The sequence below is a fragment of the Corvus hawaiiensis genome, chromosome 3 (assembly GCF_020740725.1).
Source record: "Corvus hawaiiensis isolate bCorHaw1 chromosome 3, bCorHaw1.pri.cur, whole genome shotgun sequence".
Lineage (NCBI taxonomy): Eukaryota > Metazoa > Chordata > Aves > Passeriformes > Corvidae > Corvus > Corvus hawaiiensis.
Genome location: NC_063215.1, coordinates 69,532,504 through 69,551,915, shown reverse-complemented (window position 1 = coordinate 69,551,915; position 19,412 = coordinate 69,532,504). Strand labels below are relative to the sequence as shown.

The window sequence follows — 19,412 nt, the reverse complement described above, 5'->3', positions numbered from 1 at the left end:
ATCACAACGAGACAGCCGCCCACTTCCAAATACGTTCAGTCCATTTAGGAAGAGGAGTCTCTCTGCCTGTGTGTGAGTCCTTTCCCCCGACTTGCAGCTTTTCCCGCAACTGCTTTCGAGGATCCACTCTTGAAGTTTTTTGGGGTACAATTTTAAGGTTGAGCCATTCAGGAACAAAAACAGAGGCCCTTCTCCTTCCCTGGGAGCAAAGGGTCTTCATCATCTTCATCTTTAGGACTATCTCTGGGAGCATCTCTAGGAACTGAGGTTTTCTCCTTTCCCGTTTGGAGCAAAAGTCCTCATCTGGTTCATCTCTCCCTGTCCAAACTCCTCATGAAATTACAGCTGCATCAGCATCTGCCTATCTCAGTGCAGGTGCTTTTGCTTATGAGTTGAACGCTCCACCCCCCATATCTTCATGAAATTACAACAGGATACTCTGATATATCACAGCTTCCCAACAGAATTTCAGCTTTAAGCATCTCCTCTCTCTCTTCCCTCAGGTTTTCAGCTCTTCACAGCAATAAAAGGGTTAATCTCACCTCGGCCTTGCAGCTTTGCAGCTGGAATGTTGAATTTTTCTTATTGCAGTGGAGAGGGGGGAGAGCCGAGCCGCTCCGGCTGCCCACGGCAAGGCAGTGGGGGGGGTTCCACGGCTGGAACAGGTCCATCGGCTCCAGGATGGCCGTGGCCCGGCCCAGCCTGGCCCAAGCAGGGCCTGGCCGGGCCCGCTGGCCCCCACACGGGGCCCGCAGTCACCTGTCCCAGCGCCGGAAATGAGAGAGAGCTTGGGGGGGAGTTTGCCTATTCTTAAATGTGGATCACAGAGGTGGTCACAACTTTAAGTGGCTTAGAGACTTGTCCATATTCAAACTGGCCAGCTGATAGGTTCTGTCGGGTCCCAGAGGAAACTGTAAGCACCCCTTAGCAAGGACATCCCTTCCGGGACTATGCTTGCTAACCTATGACACCCTCTGAGACCCTGCAGGGGCTGGTGCCACCCTTGCAGAGTCTGAGCGAGAGCCTTCTGTTCCAGAGGAGAGGTAGCCAGGAGGCCTGTTCCTGGAGGTCTCAGGGAATCTGGGGCTGAGGACTGCTCACTGTTCCTTTCAGGAATGTTTCTGCCTTAGTCTGGGCATACGAAGATTCCAAGGAACTGTTCTAGGTCAGGATATGGTGCATTCAGAGTAGTGCTGCAGAGGCAGTAGGTTGTCTTGAGCTCTTCTTCCTCTTGGCCTGCTCTGTTAAACAAAGTTTGCACTATCATACTGTTACCAGTCCTGCTGTCCTTCTTTTCTACATTGCATTTTTAACTTGCAGAAAGACTGGCCAGATTTGACAAGGGTATGGAGATAGTGAAGCAGTTGCGTTCTTGCTTTCTTTAGGAAATGGCAGTCATAGAAACAAACAAACAAAAAAGCTTCCAGTTGGGGAGAATGCTGAATTCTTGCTGAACACCAGAGGTCCTCTTATTGGAGAGTTGTGATGTAACATCACAGAGTTTCAGCAGTCATTCCTAGGCTTCAGCTAGCCCTCAACCATCTGTGGGACATACTTCTCAATGTTTAGCAACAAACACCCTATTTCAGGTGAATTGCTCACTTTTCTGCAGCAGAAATGGCTTTTGTTTTCTTTGAAACAGGTAAATGCTTAAGAACTGTAAGTTTAAATGAGTAGTATATGGAAGTAAATAGTCCATTTGCATTGTTGGCCAAAGTCTTCAGAATAAAGGGTTAAAAAATCAGTGCATCCAAAAGGTTTCAGGTTTCTGATTTTCAGTATGCCCTGCTGCTTTTAAAAATACCCAGTTTCTTCAGATGGGCGAAATTACCTGTTTCTGTTTTAAGAGGAAGCTTTCAGATGTGGATGCTCAGAAATACGGTGATATTAATAGGCGATCAAATGACAGCCTCCAGTTTGAAGGCAAGTACTAAATCTTAGGGCTGCTGGTCTCTGCTGACGCTGGAGGGATTGCTGTTCACCTGGCACATGCACAGACAGCCGAGCACTCTGGGGTAGATGGGATTTACTGCTCCAGTCATCAGAAATTACAGTTGTGTATATGTGGTTCTTTTGGAAATTGCACGAACAAGCTGTATGGTCAGCTGAAACCACAAACATTTCCTGCTGTTCCTGTCCAGCCAGAGGTGTTGGAGTGGACAGGACTCTTCATTATCTGGGAGTCGAAGAGTTGACTTGTTTTAATCTAATGAGAATTCACACTTCCCTGTCATTTCCTTTTCGTCAATGCTGTATCTCCAGCCTCAGTTTCAGTATTGACCTGTGGTGCTTGTGGTAGTTAAAAAACAGAACGAAAAACCCCACCTTCCTCTCTAATGTTGAAAATAGCATTGAAAATATTGTAGCAGAAACATCAACTTCCTCACTGTGACATAGCTGAGGCCTGTTTGAAGGGGGATTCCTCATGATTTAGGCTCCTTGTTCATTAGTTGAAGGCTTAGAAACCAGCTCCTCAGAGTTTACCTGCAACAGCTTAAAAATATGATGTAGACTCTGAACTGTTTTGTTTCATGGATTTGAGTAAGTTTGAGACTTATTTTGATGTCATGTGGTGTAGTTCCTTTAGTTCTATGTAGATCTCTTGAGCTCGAGTCCAAGACCTGGAGTGGACTTGGCTAAAACCATGTTGTGAATAGGACCTGGTTGTAGAGCACTAAAGGCAAGTGGGAGAGGGGTAGGTTGCAACAGAGATCTCTCTCTAATCCCACAGACATCACACAAGTCAGGAGAAGAAGCATAAATGATGTATCCAAGTGGTTGGCGTTGCAGGCTGGGAGTTACCCAAACCCAGTCATGGTAACCCTGTATTCTCTGGAAGTAATGCTCTGTACCTGCTTCCTTCCACTTGTCAAAAGAACACCCAACCCTAACAACCACACAAACAAAGCTAAACAAAACAAATTCTCCCCCGCCTCCCCTCATCTATTAGTTATTTGGACAAGCGTTTTAAAATTTTCAAGAAGCTTAGAACAATTTCTGATTCTTTTGCTGCTCTTATCTTTGTCCATCTCGCCTTCCTGTAGCCTGATTTTTTTAATGTAAAATTTGTACATTATTGACAACAGGATTACAGGTTTTGCTTGTAAGCTTCCTGGAGCATGGGTAATGTCTCTCCTTTTCTATCAATCACTTGTTGCATACAGGGGTAGCACAAGCAATTTGAAAAATGTTAAATTACAGTAAGATTTATGTATATACTGGCTACATGGCTGTATTTTTGTGTGAAATGCTTGGTCTGGTGGAATGTGCTTTTTCTCAGTGAGCAAGCCAGTATCACCTTGGTTAAACATGGTAGCTGTGTTAAAAAGTACCAGCAGACCATATGTAGGGTTAGGTCTCATAAGCTTACAATAAATCATTGAAGCTGAAAGACAGTTCCAAGAGCCTTCTGAAATCTTAACCTGAACGGCAGTAAATTTTTGAACTTGAAACTTGTTTGGGACTTTCTGATTGTAAAAGGTACTTTTTTATTTTAAGCCTAGTGGAAAACAACTTGAGTCATAGCAGTATCTTGTTATATAAAAGAAGGAAAAAGAGGTATTTTAGGCAAAACCAAGTAGGGATCCTGCTACATCAGACCTTATGGATGGGGTTGAAATTTTCCAGGAAGTTACCACTGTCTACATTACTGAAATTGGTTTTCCTGTTTTTTTTCTCCCTGTTCTGTGGTCAGATGGAGTGCTTGCTACAGCAGCATAGTTTTGGGGAAGTAGGAAAGGTGGTCATTTTGGCGAGCATACCTCTTCTAAAGGTAGTGGCTTTTTGCCAGTCTGAATACGGGATTGCTTGTCAGTAACTGAGCTGGTGGTACTCTAGTAGGACCTACTAAGTTAGTGATGTAGGCTGAACACCTGTCTCCAAGTCAAGATTTTCAGTGTCTCCAACAGGGAGAGAATTTCACTGGCAGAAGACATACAGATTTTGCCTAATAGTGTGTAAAAAACCATAGTTAAAATCGGGAGTGTATCTTGTACTGTTGAGAGAGCTTGGCTTGAGGGTCTGACCCAAGCCTTCCTGAAGGGAGTAGCGAAATATTCTCACTTGAGGCAGGATGGAGAATGTATTAGTTCCAGAACTATTAAAAATATTGCTGGCAATAGACCTACATTTGATTTAGCACTTGCTTTATCCTGACCTTCTTCTGCTGATTAGGGGCTAAAGAATTTTCACTGTGTTACTATGGGCATGTATGCTTGTTTGGTATTCACAGCAGGTGAGCTTTTCACATGAGGCAGAGGGTGATAACGCTTTTCTTTTGTGCTGAGGCAATAATGACCGTTTCCTTTAGCAAAGCAAATACCTCAGTGGAGTGTGTAGACCAAAACACCTGAGGTGTTCCACAGTGCCAGTTTCAAGAGAATGTTTTTTCCATGCAGAAGTCTAACTATCAGGAATGTGGTTTTGCACAGGGAGCCTCCTTGAAAGTCATGCTTGGTCATCTCCATAGCCTCCAGGAGCTGCCACAATAAGGCTGCCCCACTTTGAGGTCGATAGTGATTCTTTCTGGTGAAGGTCTAGTTGTTTCACAAACCAGTAAATCCTCAGTCCTCAGCTCAGCATTGGAACATCCATTAGTGGGGAGATCTTCCCTTCTGAAAACTCCTACTGCAGGTCTTTCCTTCTTGAACATAACAATGGGCTTGAGCAGCAGTAAATTTGTGCTGGGAAAACTCAGCGTGCTTGTCAGCACTAGGGAGCACAGCAGAGAAAGGAAATGTCTATGAAACCACAGCCTTGGGTGCTCAAATGTGTGTCTGCTCTGGTGAGCGAAAGGGTGTGAGGCCATCTGAAAAGTTAAATATGGTCCTCTATTTCTCATGGTCTTCTTTCTGGTAACTGGGGATCACCTAGGTAAAGGCTTTTGACAGGTTTCAGGAATTGGCTAAGGGTCTTGCCTTAATTGTCTGCCTACAATTTGAATGATGTCAAAGGCTTTTGCTCATGGCTTTTTACAGTAGACGGGCTTAGTCATTTCAACAGAAATTAAAATTCTCTTATCTAATTGACTTCTCTTTTCTTTTTATAGGATCCATTTTGCTCCTATTTATGTAGTAAAAAACCCATTTTACTGACAAGTAGGGGTTGCAATGACACTGCACAATGTAGTGTGCTTTCCTCTGTTGCCTGCCTGGGTTATAAATAATGCAGCAACTTTCTTTTCCAATAGTACTGCTTCATGGTGGTCTTGTGATGAGGTGTGTGGCGTTGTGAAAGTTTAAATGGAGCAGAGAAGATCCCTCCTCTCCAGGGATGTTTGGAGTTTAGGTTGGACTTGATGATCTCAAAGGTCTTTTCCAACTTTTTGTGTAATTCTGAGTCCAAGGAGTGAGGAGTCAAGGGTTGTGGCTGTTCTGCTCTCACAGCCGTTCTGGGCAGCAGGGAACCCACATGTTCCTTTAGTTGTGATCTTAGGAGCATGCCCCTATTTCTGTGGCATTAACCTGCCCAGCCAGAGCTTAGTGGATCAGAGAAAGTGTTGTGCCAGAGGTAGGACAGAGGAGGCTGTGTGCTGCCCCTTTATCCTGTGATTGCCTGGGCACTGTTTTACACAGCAGCAGGCCATCCTGGGTCCCAAAGAATTTCCAGGAGTCTGGGTGTGATGCAAAGGCATCATCGTCACCTGGAAACATCCAGGAAGCAACGGTGAGGCTTGCAGCAACCAGCAACCACTCTTTGGATTAAACAGGATACCACTACAAGGGGTTCAGCCACCCTGCTTCCTCCCACAAAGTATGCAAGTAGTGGGATTTCTGACTGGGAAAGGTCAACCTTGCTGTGGTGTGTTGCCTTGTGACCATGGCAGAGGTGCTCCCCTTCCACAGTGGGGCCACCCCAACCCTCCCTCGGGGCAGAGGGCACTGCATCTGCAAGAGCTGTCTGAAGCATCCAAGGGGTCCCAGAGGTCAACCCCTCCTTGAGCCTCCAACCCTTCCTGCTGCCTAAAATTGGATTTGAGGCATATTTCTTTGCCACGAGGTAAGGAAGAAGCAGAAAACATCAGGTGGCCATGGAGAAGTGCCTGTCAGTCTTTGCTGTGGAGAGGCTGAGTGTCTCTGAAGCAGCCTTTCAACTGAGGCACCAGCAGGCTGGAAGGGGTTGTTTGGTTTTTGATGTTTCATTGTAGTGTCCCAGAGCAGGTTCCCTCAGACACGGAGGTGTTTGAATGAGGCTTTGCAATATTGGGTGCTAAGCAAAATGTTGGTTTTTAAAAATACTTTTTTCTGTGTATCCCTGAAGGCCAGGAATTTGCCAGATGCACGGGAATGAGGCTATGCTAACTTGGTACAGCAACCCTGGTGGAAAACTTTTCACTTGACCCAGAATTCATATGCTATGTTCTCACTACCCAATGTTCTGGATCCCTGCTGGAGTGAGTTTGACTAACCTTTGCCTGTGACTAAGAATAGAAATGTGTTGGGAACCTCTCTTATTTTATTTTCCTTTTGGAAAATGAAGCGGAAGTTTATCAAACGATGGTTATATGAGAGCTTGGCCAGCCAAATGAGGAAGTAAAACCTTCCTATAAAATTACTTCTGCCCACTGCACTTCTTTGCTCTCAGCTGACATCAGCCTTACCTTTAAATACAAGTTGGTGACTTCCTTGTGAGCCTGGTACTGCTCTGAATCCAGCTTCTGGCTGGAGCATGGTGCGACAACACTGCTGGGACACAGAAAGAGCAACTGCCAGGTAAGGTACAGAGCAAGTGGGTTGCCTGTGAGCACAGCTCACTCCCTGGGAAGTTTGGCTTTACTGTTTTTAGCAAATGGAGCAGTGAAGGTAGGGAAGAAAAAGGCAAATCTTTTCTTAGTCATCAAGAAAACAAATGACCGGTCTTGTTATGAAGAGTTCATGTGAATCTAAACGCACATAAAACATTTCACATTTAGTTTGTGAAAATAAAAATTCTTATTTTTCTGAAGACAGAGTAGCCCATCTGCTTCTGGAGAAAGACCTCATGGCAGGGCTCAAATGGGCTGTCAGTCATAGGTGGTTTGCAGCATTATTCTCAGTGGTGAAGGAGGAAGAAGTGGTCCAGCCCTGAGGTGTGAGGGGGGAACACTGCGGTGGCAGGGAGCTGTAGCTGTGCTGCTTGTGCTGCTCAGCATACACAAGCACTTCAGATAACACCTAACCTGCTCTGCCTCAACCAATGCCAGGTCTGCCTGGGGCTGTGTCCCCTCTGCCTCTGCTTGGGCAGAGCAGGGCTTTGGGGAGGGGGCTTTGAGGAGCCCTAATTCCCTCTGGGTCAAACTGGTCCTTATTGTGGTTCTGTGGCCTGAGGCTGCTGGAGGTGCTGCTCTGACTGGTCGCAAGTGGAGCAAACACCTGGTGGAAGGACAAGGAAAAATTACTCTTTAAAGTCATTCAAGATGTAGTAGTTACCACCACATTTTTTGAAAAGTTTTTTCAATTATGATTTTCTAATCTTAAAAACCTGTCAAAATATACCAAAGGCAGAAAATCATAAGAGGTCTTCTGATTTTTTTGATCAAAAGTACTCATTAAAATACTAATATTCTAAAATGTTAAGATTGAAAGAGAGTTTTGGAAACCTGACTGAAGCCATTTCTTCTGTGTGTGTAGGAGGGGTCACAACACCACAGAGAGAGTGCTTTTTAAGCTAGAACATAGGATGGGTATACCATTATATATGGATAAATTTATCTGGGATATGAGAAGAGTTTGGCTTTCAATGGAGTGAAAACAAAACCAGCTTCCAGTGGGGTCTGCTGAGATGAAGGGAGGAAAGTGGCAGGAGGAAATCTAAGTAGTTTGCCAGTGAAGGTCATAAAGTTTGTAAATGGAATTTCACAACCTGTTTGTGATAGCAAAAGGTGGACTCTGTGATGCACAGTTTCTCCTCTTGTCATATGCTTTTTGTGCTGGTTATAAGCAACCAACTGACATGCTGAACTTGGGCACATTCCTGACTGTTTATGAATGTGTAAGCCAGGGATTTTATTGCCCTTTAATTCCCCCTTGAGAAGGGTGACCTCAGTGTTGTCTGTGACCAAGGCTTCCATCTCAGTTTTTCAAAATTGGTCTCTGTGGTGAAAACCCTGCAGTGACTCTATCGCCCACTCTTAATGTTTGGCCATGCTGCAGTAGAATTCCAGTGGTTAACTTTGCAGAATTACCATATTGCTGGTGATGGCTTATACTGCATCACATCAACCTCAGGCAGCCATCCAGAGCTCAGCTTTTCCCATACTTACCAAGCCAAAGGGATTCACTGCTTGTGCAGAAGGACCAAGCTTTGCAAAAGGAAGCAAAGGGTGCAGACATGGACCACAGGCTTGGTGCTGCCTCGGATGGAGCATCAGAGTGGACAGAAGTACAGTGAAAATAATAGTAATGGCTATTAAAATATGTGTTAAATATTTTCTTTTCAACCTGGAGATAGATACTAACAAAAGTTTTCAATTAACAATAATTTATTAAAGTAATGTAGGCATTTTTAAAAAAATCAAGTAGTACACATGAAGTGTTTGGAGCCACTGACCTCACACCTGGAAGCAGGTTTTACTGTGCTGCTGGCCCAGATGTGACTGCTTCTGCTTTATTTGGTTACATCAACATATATCAGCTCAGAGAGTAGCTGTTTCAAAGATGAGAAATCATTTCAGTAATGAAAATTTTCATCTTTAGTCAATGAATTAAAAACAAGGATTAGATGCAAAAATTGTTACAGAGTGCACCATAAGGAAAAACTGTCACTGACTAAAATAAGCAATGCTTTAATTTAGATGGAAAAATACACACAGTAACTGCTTTCCCCTTAAAATTATGATATATTTAAGGTATTTTTTATTTTATTGATGCTGTTTGTCACCTTTAACTGAGAGGCAGATTTGTTCCACAGAATGTTTGAAATGTATAAAGCTACACAGAGAAGTAAAGGTCAAAATTTTATGAGGTGGGGTTATAACTAATTATCATGCTTTCCTGCTGAACCAATCAGTTTTAATTGAACTGAACCCAGCATGGATATCTTCCTCACGGCCTGAGGCGGCTCTTATGCCTTGGGGAGGAGCTTTACTCTGAATCCTCTCCCAGCTCCTTCTTTCCAGTACCTCCATGCCTTCTTCCCCAAGGTTTCAGCTTCTGGCTCCTGGGGTGGCCCACTGCTGGGCAGGGAGTGGCTGGCAGACCAGGAAGGGGAGCTGGTGTGTGGGATGTGGTTCTGGCTCTGGGCTCAGCATGGAGGTGGTTGTTTGGTCAGTTAATTCTGCATCTGACCGCAATCAGCAAAGGGAAGAGGGCCACCCTTACATTCCACACGTGGGTAGAAGAACCAGCCACAGCTTCTAACCAGGTAGCACCAATAACTGCAGAAATGTGGCAAGAGATGCTTCAGTGCAAGCAAGCCAATGGTGACTGAAGGTGTTTGGCTTGATAGATGAGTGGTCACCATGTATGCTCTTCTGTGTCATGCTTGTTGGGCTGAAGCAGCTCTGGGTATCCCTGACTATGCTGCCCATCACCTTCATTCACTGGGTAGACCAGAAATTTACGTGGTGCAGTTCTGGAGAATATGAAGTAGCTTTTTGCTACTTTTGTACACTCATTTCTGAATTACCAGTTTCTTTTGACAATAAACGTAAGTGAAATTGAAACCACTTTCTGGATCACCTGCTTCCAAGCACCGTCCTGATGGCTTTCAAAAAAACAAGCTGCTTCTCTGAACATAAAAGCCCTCACTGAAATAGCAAGTAACAGGAAAAGAGTAGTCAGGCGTCATCAGAACTGATGAGTGACAGAATTTCAGAATTTATGTCTGCGCAGACACAGACAGACACATAGCAGGAAAAAAAACTATAAAAAAAAATCTGAGTTTCCAGATACTTTGCAAACAGCATGTTTCCTTAAATCACTGGATGAAATTTGCTATACTTGTTAAGTTGCTATGGCATCTGAGCCCATCCAGTAGAATTTGACAGATATTTATCTTGGGCTGACAAGCCACAGAGCAAGTTGAAAATCCCCTTTGTGTCATTTCCTGTGAGATAAGTCTGAAGAACCAACTCACACATGCAGCCTGTCTGCATACAGGCAGCCTGGCGCTGCTCTCCAAGTAAGGTGACACCTGTTTGACATAATGTTTGGAGAGTGACGAACATTGCATGGGACACACTGGTGCTTTTATAATTAAGAGCAGACCAGAAAAAAGCTTTAATGCTGAGAGAAGATTGGATAGTCTCCTCAGAGAGAAGACAGCTGATCTGGTGGTCTCTGCTGTGCACTAGACAAATAACTGAGAGATTGCATGTTCTTCCTCAATGGTTGTGTTTTGTTATTTCTAATCTTTCCCTCCCAGAAGCTGATGCCTGTGGGACATAGCTGGGAAGACAGGAGCACTGAGTTTAAAGGAACGTAAATGTGTGCTAAAATGGCACTGGCCAGTTCAATTTCTAGCAAAGTGGTGCCACCACGCTCCAGAAAAGTTTCTGCAGCAGGGGTGGAAGTGTACCAGAGCAAGCTGGATTTCTTCTGCAAGCTGGGCTATGGTAAGCAGGACATCTGCAAAGTGCTGGAGAACCTGGGCCAAGAGGCCCTGGAGGATGATGTGCTGAAAGAGCTGATTCGGATGGGGAGCAAACCTCAAGCTCTGGAGAACCAGGCTCAGCCTTCCCAGCTAAAGCTGGTTGCCCGTGGATCATGTAGCACCACACCAGGGCTGAAGTGGCTTGAAGAAGATGAAAGTGATGCTTCCAATTGCTTGAGACCCATTGTGATCGATGGCAGCAATGTTGCAATGAGGTAAGCTCCTGAAAGGCATCTCTCTTCCTCTGAGGCTTTTGAATTTTAAAACTGATGGCTTGAAGTGGTTTTTCCTTTGGGTGGGAGGTGCGTTGATGCATCTGACGTATGAACAATTGGTTATTCCTGTTCTTTGGCTGATGCACAGCTTCTAAGGAGCTGCTCTCTTGATGTCCATGAATATGCACATCACATGCAGTTACTGGCTCTCTCTACATTCTGACTTTTTATAGGGCAGCCTCTGTCCAACCACTACTGTTTGTGGCAGTGTCTCTCCCTTTGAGCTCACCATTAAATTACTCCCCCTTTTCAAATGGGCACCTAGAATTTCCAAACCAATATGCTGAGATGTTTCCAGGAAAATCTGATGAATAGATAGACAGACCACCCAACTAATCTAAGAAGGAGAGGGGAAATAAAGTCAGGTGGCTGTGGTTTCTAACAATATCACAGTTGTACCACTTTGACTTGCAAGTAAACCCCAAAAATGTTCCCAGCTTGTATAATTTTTGTTGGTTTTCGATTTGGCTTCTGTTTTAGGGAAATATCAGGGAATTGATAGTTGACTTGTATTGAATAGATTCATTTCCTCCTTAGTCATTCTTCTTCTGGGAAATGTTGCATCAGCCCATCCTGGTCAATTACATTTCCTGAGCTGTGCCCTGGCACTGTGAAAGCACTCTTACAGATGGGGAGCCTGGCATGTCCCTGTGGACGGGATATCCAAAGACAGCAGTGGGTTGGCCTCTGTTTATCCAGGCAATGTGGAGTAAAGAGTCCAGGAAATGGCTATCCATTTCTCTGTTAACTTCCCTGTCCACTCAGCAGGGCCAAGCCCATCCCTGCAGGCTGGGACAGGGCAAAGGAAGGCTTCCTCCTTCAGTCAGCAGTCCTGTGAGGTGAGATGAGACCACACCCCCTCTGGTTAGAGAGGAAAGTGGACAAGCACATCCAGGGCAACTGGAGACTAAGCAAATTATGCCATCTTGTGGGTGAAGGGAGAAATCCCAACCAAAACCAAGGTTCCCTGCTCAAGGCAGCTCCGGAGGAGTGGGAAATACACAACAGAGCAAACTTGCTTGGCATTCTCTGGGCCGTGAGCTCAGTAGCCAGGTGTTAGGCTCTCCTGCCCTGCTTTGCCTCTTCACCCAAGCCCCTCCTCAGGGTGTCTTTCTTGCCTCTGCGAAAGAACTGAGCACCCGCTCAGGCAGTGTGGCAGAGCTGATCACCCACCCTTTCAGTGTGCCAGGGTCAATATGACTCCTGACGGGCCACGTGCTCTGTTCTCAGCTCTCTTGGCACAGCAGCTTTGACCTTCAGAAAGGCAAAGGTTTTATAGCTCTTCTCAGATGTCCCAACCTCTGTCTTGATAAAAACTTTGTGGATGATGGAGGAGACTGTTGAGCTTGTCAGTTCAGTTGGTACTGAAAGGGCGCAGCCTGGAAGGAGCTGCTTTCCTCTCCTGGATGCCTTTCAAAGTGGTGCTGAATGGCATTTGCTTTGGCTAACGGGGTAGGCCTGGTGAGTGCTTTCAGTATCCTTGCCTTAATTTTTCTGGTTTGCTACTATCAGGCAGAGAAGGACTGTTTGCAGATGTCAGGGGAAAGGGATATTAGGTTCCCTTGCTGGGGAAAAACTCCATCATCACCAACAACCATAAAAGTGCAGCAGAAGCAGCAGTTTAGGGATGAAACAATCAAGAAGTTAGAGCTTCAAGTGGCAGTTTTCTGCATGGAGAAAAATATCTTGAGCATTTGTATTTACATCTTAGGATTGGTGTTTCTGGAGCATTTCGGGGTTGGCACTGAGGGCCCACTTCCAGTGCAAGGCTTTGAAAAGGATGTGGATGCCCCAGGGTAATGAAGCGAGTTGGCAGTCTTCAAGCATCCATCAGCCCACCCAGAGAAGCTGAATTGAAAATAACCTTGCCTTCAGCCAGTCTCACTCAGCAAACATCTCAGCACACTTTGTGTTTCCATCAGATGCAATGAGAAACTTAGCTGCCTGCCAGCCTGTCCATGGGAAGTTTAGCAAGGCTGGTGGAAAAAATAAATGGAGTTGTGTTAATAGGGAAAAGGAACTGTCATAACCATATTCACTGCACATGCATCACCAAAGAGGCTGCTATCTCCTCTAGTGCTTGCACTTACATCTACTTTTAAAGCTGTGGTAGCTACAGAGGCCTTTCCCTAGGCCTTTCTGGGAAAGCTGTGGCTGATGCTGTGTCATGGCCAGGTGGAGATGGGGCCATTTGCAGCTTTCAGAAGAAGTTGGTTTGCCTAAACTTCCTCTCAAAGGAGTTGGAATGGCACAATTTAAAAAGGACTTCCTGAGTGCTAATGATGGATTAACTGCTGGAGTCACAAAGATGCCAAATTTCTGCTTCATTTTCTGAGAGATGGGCCCTGCTGGTCTGTGACCCAGGTGCAGTGTACCCTGTTGCTGGCAGGAGGGAGAGATGACCTTGAGTTATGACAGATCATGGGTACGTTATGGTCCATGGATTTCAGGGTTGTGTGGGAAAGGGGACTGACAGGAGCCAGTCTGTGCCCATGCAGGGAGGATGGAAAGCCCTGAGGGCCCTGCTCCATTGCACAGCAGTCCCTGGTGTTCAGTGGGGACACCACAGCCCCCCACACATGGTCAGAGTGGTTCAGATGGCCCCCAGGTCTGGCTGTAGCAGTGTGGCAGTAGCTGGATTAAGTGATAACGCTGAGGAACAGCTCCAGGTGCCTCATCTTGCTTGTTCCACTCAGCCTTTTGGCCAACCACTTGTGCTTGAGTACTTCACTTTCTGCACTGGGGTACACCTAGAACTGCCTTCCTAAAGCTCACAGGATTACATATACAAGTAGTCAATATTAAAGAAAGCTGTTGCTGAACTTATGTTTGAGTCACGGCATCAAAGTTGTACCTGGACTGCCTTTTAAAGGCAGTTATCTGAAAAAGTCACCCAAATTTCCAATTCACCTGTCCAGGTGATGTTATGAATATCCTGGGTAGATCCTATCCTTTAAAACCAAACAAAACAGCTGTTCTAAAATGGAGATTAGGTATGTCAAGCACTTCAGGCCATTTATTATTGCTAAGGGTTTTATATGACTTCGTATTGCCTTGATACCTCTTAATAGGCAACCAGGTTTCTTCCACCAAATGGTGCTATTTTTCATTTGTGGTCACCATTTCAGGACAGAAACTTTTAATGGCTGTAAAATGGAGCTTTGGTTATGAGGCTGATGTAGGCAGAACCTAGAGATGGATCCCTGGGATGTGGTGGTGGGAGACTCTTTAAAGACTGTGGCATTGTCCTTGACTGGTCTGTGACTGCAGGTGGGTATAGCAGCCAAGAGAGTCATTCACAAGGGCTTTTTGCAGAGGTGAAAGCCTGAGTGAGACTGGCGATATCATGCAGGAAGGTCAAAGTAGAAGGATGAGCATTCTGTCAATACTGTGAGGGTGTTTATCCATTTAGGACTTGGTGCACAGTTTATTTTCGTTTTCTTGTGCCGAGGTAGTTGACAAATGGCCTTCCTTTACACATGCACTGCACTGTGGTCAAATTTTAGGTAAGTGAATGCCAAGCAGTAGGAATTTTCAGGGAAGGTGAGAAATTTAGAGGGATGTCACCCCTAGTTGTTTTCCTTGAGGTTATTTCTGGTCTTATGCTACATTTTGAATTGTTCAGAACCCACTTTGCTGGCACCTCTAAAACACTTGTCTTACGGCTTTTCTACCTCTCTGTGCAATGAAGAAAATATCCACCAACTAGGGCAAGATAAAAGTGGGCCTGAGGTGCCTGTGGCCATGCCCACTGATGTATTGTCCCTTTTTTGGTGTCCTGGGTTAGGTTCTTTATATTTCCCATCCTGCCTCTTACAGTTTTCCTTCCCCCACATGTTCTCATGTTTCCAAAAAAGATCACCAGTGGAGTGCCCTGTGATCACACATGCAGCCACTTCAGCCATTAAAATCTCTAACAGCCCTGTTACCACAGAAGAAAATTCCCACATTTTGTTTCTCACAGGAGAGCCTCATGGGTTTCTGCTTGCGCAGGAAGAAACTCTCACTCCTCTAACCTTTTTCAGACAAGGTGTGTGAAGGGTTTGACAAAGCCTAAGGTCTTGCTTGTACTTAAGTCCATCCAGATACAGATGGAAGGAAAAGGCTTGGGTCACAGAAGTGGGGGATATGATACCTCTGTTTTTAAGTATCCAAACTGTTTCAGATAAATCTTTTCAGCTGTACTGGAAGAGGTGTTTGGATTTGTCCCACCAGGACACCATGCCAGGTTGTTTTCTTGAAAACTGGTGAATGACAAAAAACCTGTTTATTTTGCCTTTTCATTACTGGCTCAGTTAAAGAGAACTCCAAGCTTCATAAAAGCCTTTCCTCATCACCCTCTCTTTTTTTTATAGTCATGGAAACAAAGAAGTATTCTCCTGCTGGGGGATCCAGCTGGCAGTGGATTGGTTTCGAGAGAGGGGGCACACTTACATCAAGGTTTTTGTCCCGCTCTGGAGAAAGGAGCCCCCTCGACAGGACAGCCCCATTGCAGGTAGGTCACCATCCTGGGTGTAATTTGGAGGCCATCAGGTGCAGTTTGGAGACAGAGGGTGTGAAGAACCCAGTACAGTTTTTTTCCTGTAAAGACAAGCACAGTGCAAGTTCTGCATCAGACTTCCCTCACTTAAATGAGTCATTAATTCATTGCCCCATTCAGTGCTCCTGGCTAGCAGCTAAAATTGCTTACAAGGCTTTGTTACACTGCTTTGAACCTTCTGCTTAACAAGCAGCAGGTGCTGCCAGCTGAGTTAAAGAAGAAGTTTGTCAGCTTGCAGTGAGCCTACAGAGCTTTTGAGGCCCTCCAGGAGACAGTGATGTTCATTACTGCGTGACTATTATCTGTTAGCCGGCTGCCCAACACAGAGGGTGCACGGGCTCCCCTTCCAGGAGAAGAAAATGCATCAGCAGAAGTCTGTGGAGGGGAGTGAGACTCAGTTTTTTTGGAAGTAGATCTGTGAGATCTGTGCCAGCAGCTTGGTGTCTGCAGAGGAGGCAGATCTACCTTCCTGCAGAGAAGGAATGGCAAGAGGTCAGAGTGTCCTCAACAGCAGCAGAAGAAGTTAATTTATGTATTTTATCACACACATTTTATCTCCAGGTAAAGCTTATGTCAGGGCTGGTTATGAGCCTTCTAGCATCTAGCAGGGTAAAAAGGGCACTGCAGGGATTCAGTATCAGACTGTGGTGTAGAATTCAAGGGATTCTTTTGCAGATAAAAATCAAAAAAGGGTGTCTCAAAATTTGCAAGTCGATGTTCTTCTAAAAGACCTAATTTTTGATTTGCTGAATAACCACCAGATATCACTGCATCTGAAAATTGCACCACTGTGAGTTTCCTGAAGTGCTGAAATATCTTTAGATTCCTGTAGGTTTGTAGCAGATGATTGAGAGCTGGTCATTTTTAATTAATTAGTTCCTTTTTTTTTTTCTTCCCTTGCCTACTTTGTCAACCACCCAACCAGATCAGCACATTCTTGAAGAGCTTGAAAAGCAATCTATCCTGGTCTACACACCCTCCCGGAAGGTGAAAGGCAAGAGGGTGGTTTGCTACGACGATCGCTACATAGTGAAAGTTGCTTATGAGAAGGACGGAGTCATTGTTTCCAATGACCACTACCGGGATCTGCAGAATGAAAACCCCGAGTGGAAATGGTTCATTGAGCAACGACTGCTCATGTACTCTTTTGTCAGTAACAGGTAAGAGATGGATGGTGTTAGACAATCTAGAATTTAAATGTTATGGGCCGTAGCTCCCATGAGTAGCAGAATACATGAGCCTTTTCATGAAAGGAATTTACTGCAGCTTTTCTTATCTCATTTCTTGAGTTCCTGCTCCCTCAGCTTTGGTCTTAAAACCTCCCATGTCACTCTTCCATGAACTTTTCTACTTGAATGGCAGCATTAGTGACCAGCTTTCCTTCTTTCCAGTCCAATTTGTGATATTAAACCAAGGGTTGCTATCTTCCAGGTTCTATTTCCTGTAAGAAGCAGAATTAAATCCATGAGAGGAGGCTGGCAGGCAGTATTTTTAGTTCCCCTACACAACAAAGCATGACTTTTCCCTGTGTTTCTGCAAACACAAGAAGCTTGTCTCTCTGGCCCTTCACCATCCTTGTTGGGGGAGGGTTTTCATTAAAGCACTTGCACCATGTCTGAGAGGCTGAGCTGAGTGCTCCTCTTTCTGTTCATACCAACGTTTCTCCTGAGTTTCCTAATGCCTGAGGTGTGCAGGGGAAAGGCACTTCACTGAGACGTCCAGTGTGCACAGACATGTGCTTATATCCATGATTTTTTTTTTACTTTTCCAGGTTTATGCCTCCTGATGATCCATTAGGCCGGCACGGACCCACCCTTAGTAACTTCCTCAGCAAAAAGCCAGTCCTTCCTGAAAAAAAATGGCAGCCTTGCCCCTATGGTTGGTTTCTCCCCATGCTGTGAACTGCCCCCTGCTTCCCAGCAGTGCTGTCCCTTGGCTAAGGGCCACTGCCACATGCTGTCCTGCTTTGTGTGGTAGGGACTTGGGTTGGGGTTGCTCAAAGGTGTGATGCTTTTTTGTTCTCCTGCTTAAGTGGCTTCGGCCTCAGCAAAGGCAGGGGATGTTTCTGGCTTCTCCATCCTTGCCCGCACACAGCTTCCATGGCCGTGCTGACCATCCTGCCTGCACACGCTTCTCACTTTGTGGAGTGGATTGTCCTGCGGCACTTGGGAATTGCCATCCAAACCATTTCCCTCTTTCCCCTCCCAACAGCCCCCTAGCAAAGTGCAGGTTTCTCAGACGTAAATCCCTACGCCATTTTTTAAAGCAACCTTTTGCAGCAACAGGCCTCCCACCCAGCCCACCGAGTGCAGGAACTGAAGCATGAATATCAGACACTTCTAAAATAGCAGAAACTTCCTTTTACTGCTGCTTCACCGTGCTATTTATATTAGCAGTATTTAAATCTGGAGTCAACAGTACTGCGTTTGAAAAAAGTACTTCCCCTTTCTTCTGTGTTCATCACACCCAGTGCTGGGGAGAAGTGATGTGTGCATTAATTGATGTTGGTGCTAGTGACAACTTCCTGTCTGATTTTTTTTTTTTCTTTCAGGTAAAAAATGCACCTATGGCAATAAATGCAAATTTTACCATCCAGAGAGACCACATCAAGCTCAGCTTTCAGTTGCTGATGAGCTTAGGGCCAAAACAAAGGTCCCGTTGGCCCTGGGGAAAGAGGAGGAGAGGTGTCAGTGCTCCCCATACACGGCCAGACAGCCTGCACCCTGCGATGCCTGCACAGAAACTCTGCAAGAAGCCAGAGGCTGCTCTGGGCCTTGCTGCTACCCAGGCAGGTCCCAGAGGAGCTGTCCTGAGCAGACATCCCCTGCCTGGGCTGGCGGTCCTGGCTCTGACCTGGGGCTGGAGCAGCGCTTGCCACAGCAGGAGCCGCTCCTGGAGAAGATGTCAGCAGTGTCCATCAGCGACGGCACCTACGGCTGCAACTGGTCCTTAGGCACCTCTCAGGACAGGGGGGCCATGGACAGCCCTCACCACTGTGCTGACCTCAGGGACAAGCTGTTCTCACTTCATCACCCTCAGAGCTTGGACCACACCAGCTCACCCAGGTGCCCTTTCCAGCAAAGGATGCTCCCACCTGCATGGGGTGGGATGTGCTCAGAGCACAGCTGGGCTCAGGAGTGCCGTGGTGTGCACAGAACAGGTCACAGGAGCCATCACATCCCCCAGGGTGCTCAGCACAAACAGGCCCTGGAGACACAGCACCATGTTTTGCTGCAGCCCACAACTCTGTCCCCTGACAGGTTTCCCCTGTACAGCCAGCACCAGCAGCAGCAGCACCACTGTTTCCCCAGCCAGCCCCCAGGGCAGCCCTTTCAGCTAGATTCCAGCAACGGAATGGGCTTATTCCAGAAAGCCCATGTGTACCCCAGTGCCTCTTACAGGGAATACTGGCCCACCCCAGCTGCAAGGCCTCCCTCTGCCCAGCAAGTAAACATACACAGGGAGCTGTGTTCCCCTTATCCTTACAGTGAGATGAGCCAGGTCACCACTTTGTACCCCAATATCAAGGATAAGGGGACTGGAGTGCTTCCCCTATGAAGACAGGCTGGGAAGGTCAGGGCTGTTCAGCCTGGAGAAGAGAAGGTTGCATGGAGACCTCATAGAAACCTTCCAGTACCTGAAGGGAGCCTAAAACGAAGCTGGAGAGGGACACTTAATCAGGAACTCTAGTGACAAGACACAGGCGGACGGCTTCAAACTGAGAGGGGGTAGGTTTAGATTAGATTTTACGATGAAATTCTTCATTGTGAGGGTGGTGAGGCGCTGGAACAGGTTGCTCAGAGAAGCTGTGGGTGCCCCATCCCTGGAAGTGTTTAAGGCCAGGTTGGACAGGGCTCTGAGCAATCTGGTTTAGTGAAAGGTATCCCTGCCCATGGCAGGGGCATTGGAATTAGGTGATCATTTAGGTCCCTTCCAAACCATTCTGTGGTTCTATGATATTGCTTGCTTGACTTTAACGATTCAAAGACACAGAAACTTGTGAAACCTCCAGAGCAAACCATCCCAAT

At 45.9% G+C, this 19,412-nt stretch overlaps 1 protein-coding gene across 1 annotated transcript; it reads left to right on the top strand.

The window, feature by feature from the left end:
- Positions 1-903: 903 nt before the first annotated feature.
- ZC3H12D (zinc finger CCCH-type containing 12D) lies at positions 904-19,168 on the top strand. The gene is made up of 6 exons (XM_048298751.1): positions 904-6,710; positions 10,342-10,784; positions 15,200-15,339; positions 16,310-16,544; positions 17,156-17,262; positions 17,936-19,168. Exons 2-6 carry the CDS (start codon positions 10,402-10,404, stop codon positions 18,940-18,942), a joined length of 1,872 nt encoding a protein of 623 aa, XP_048154708.1. The 5' UTR covers positions 904-6,710; positions 10,342-10,401; the 3' UTR covers positions 18,943-19,168.
- Positions 19,169-19,412: the final 244 nt, after the last annotated feature.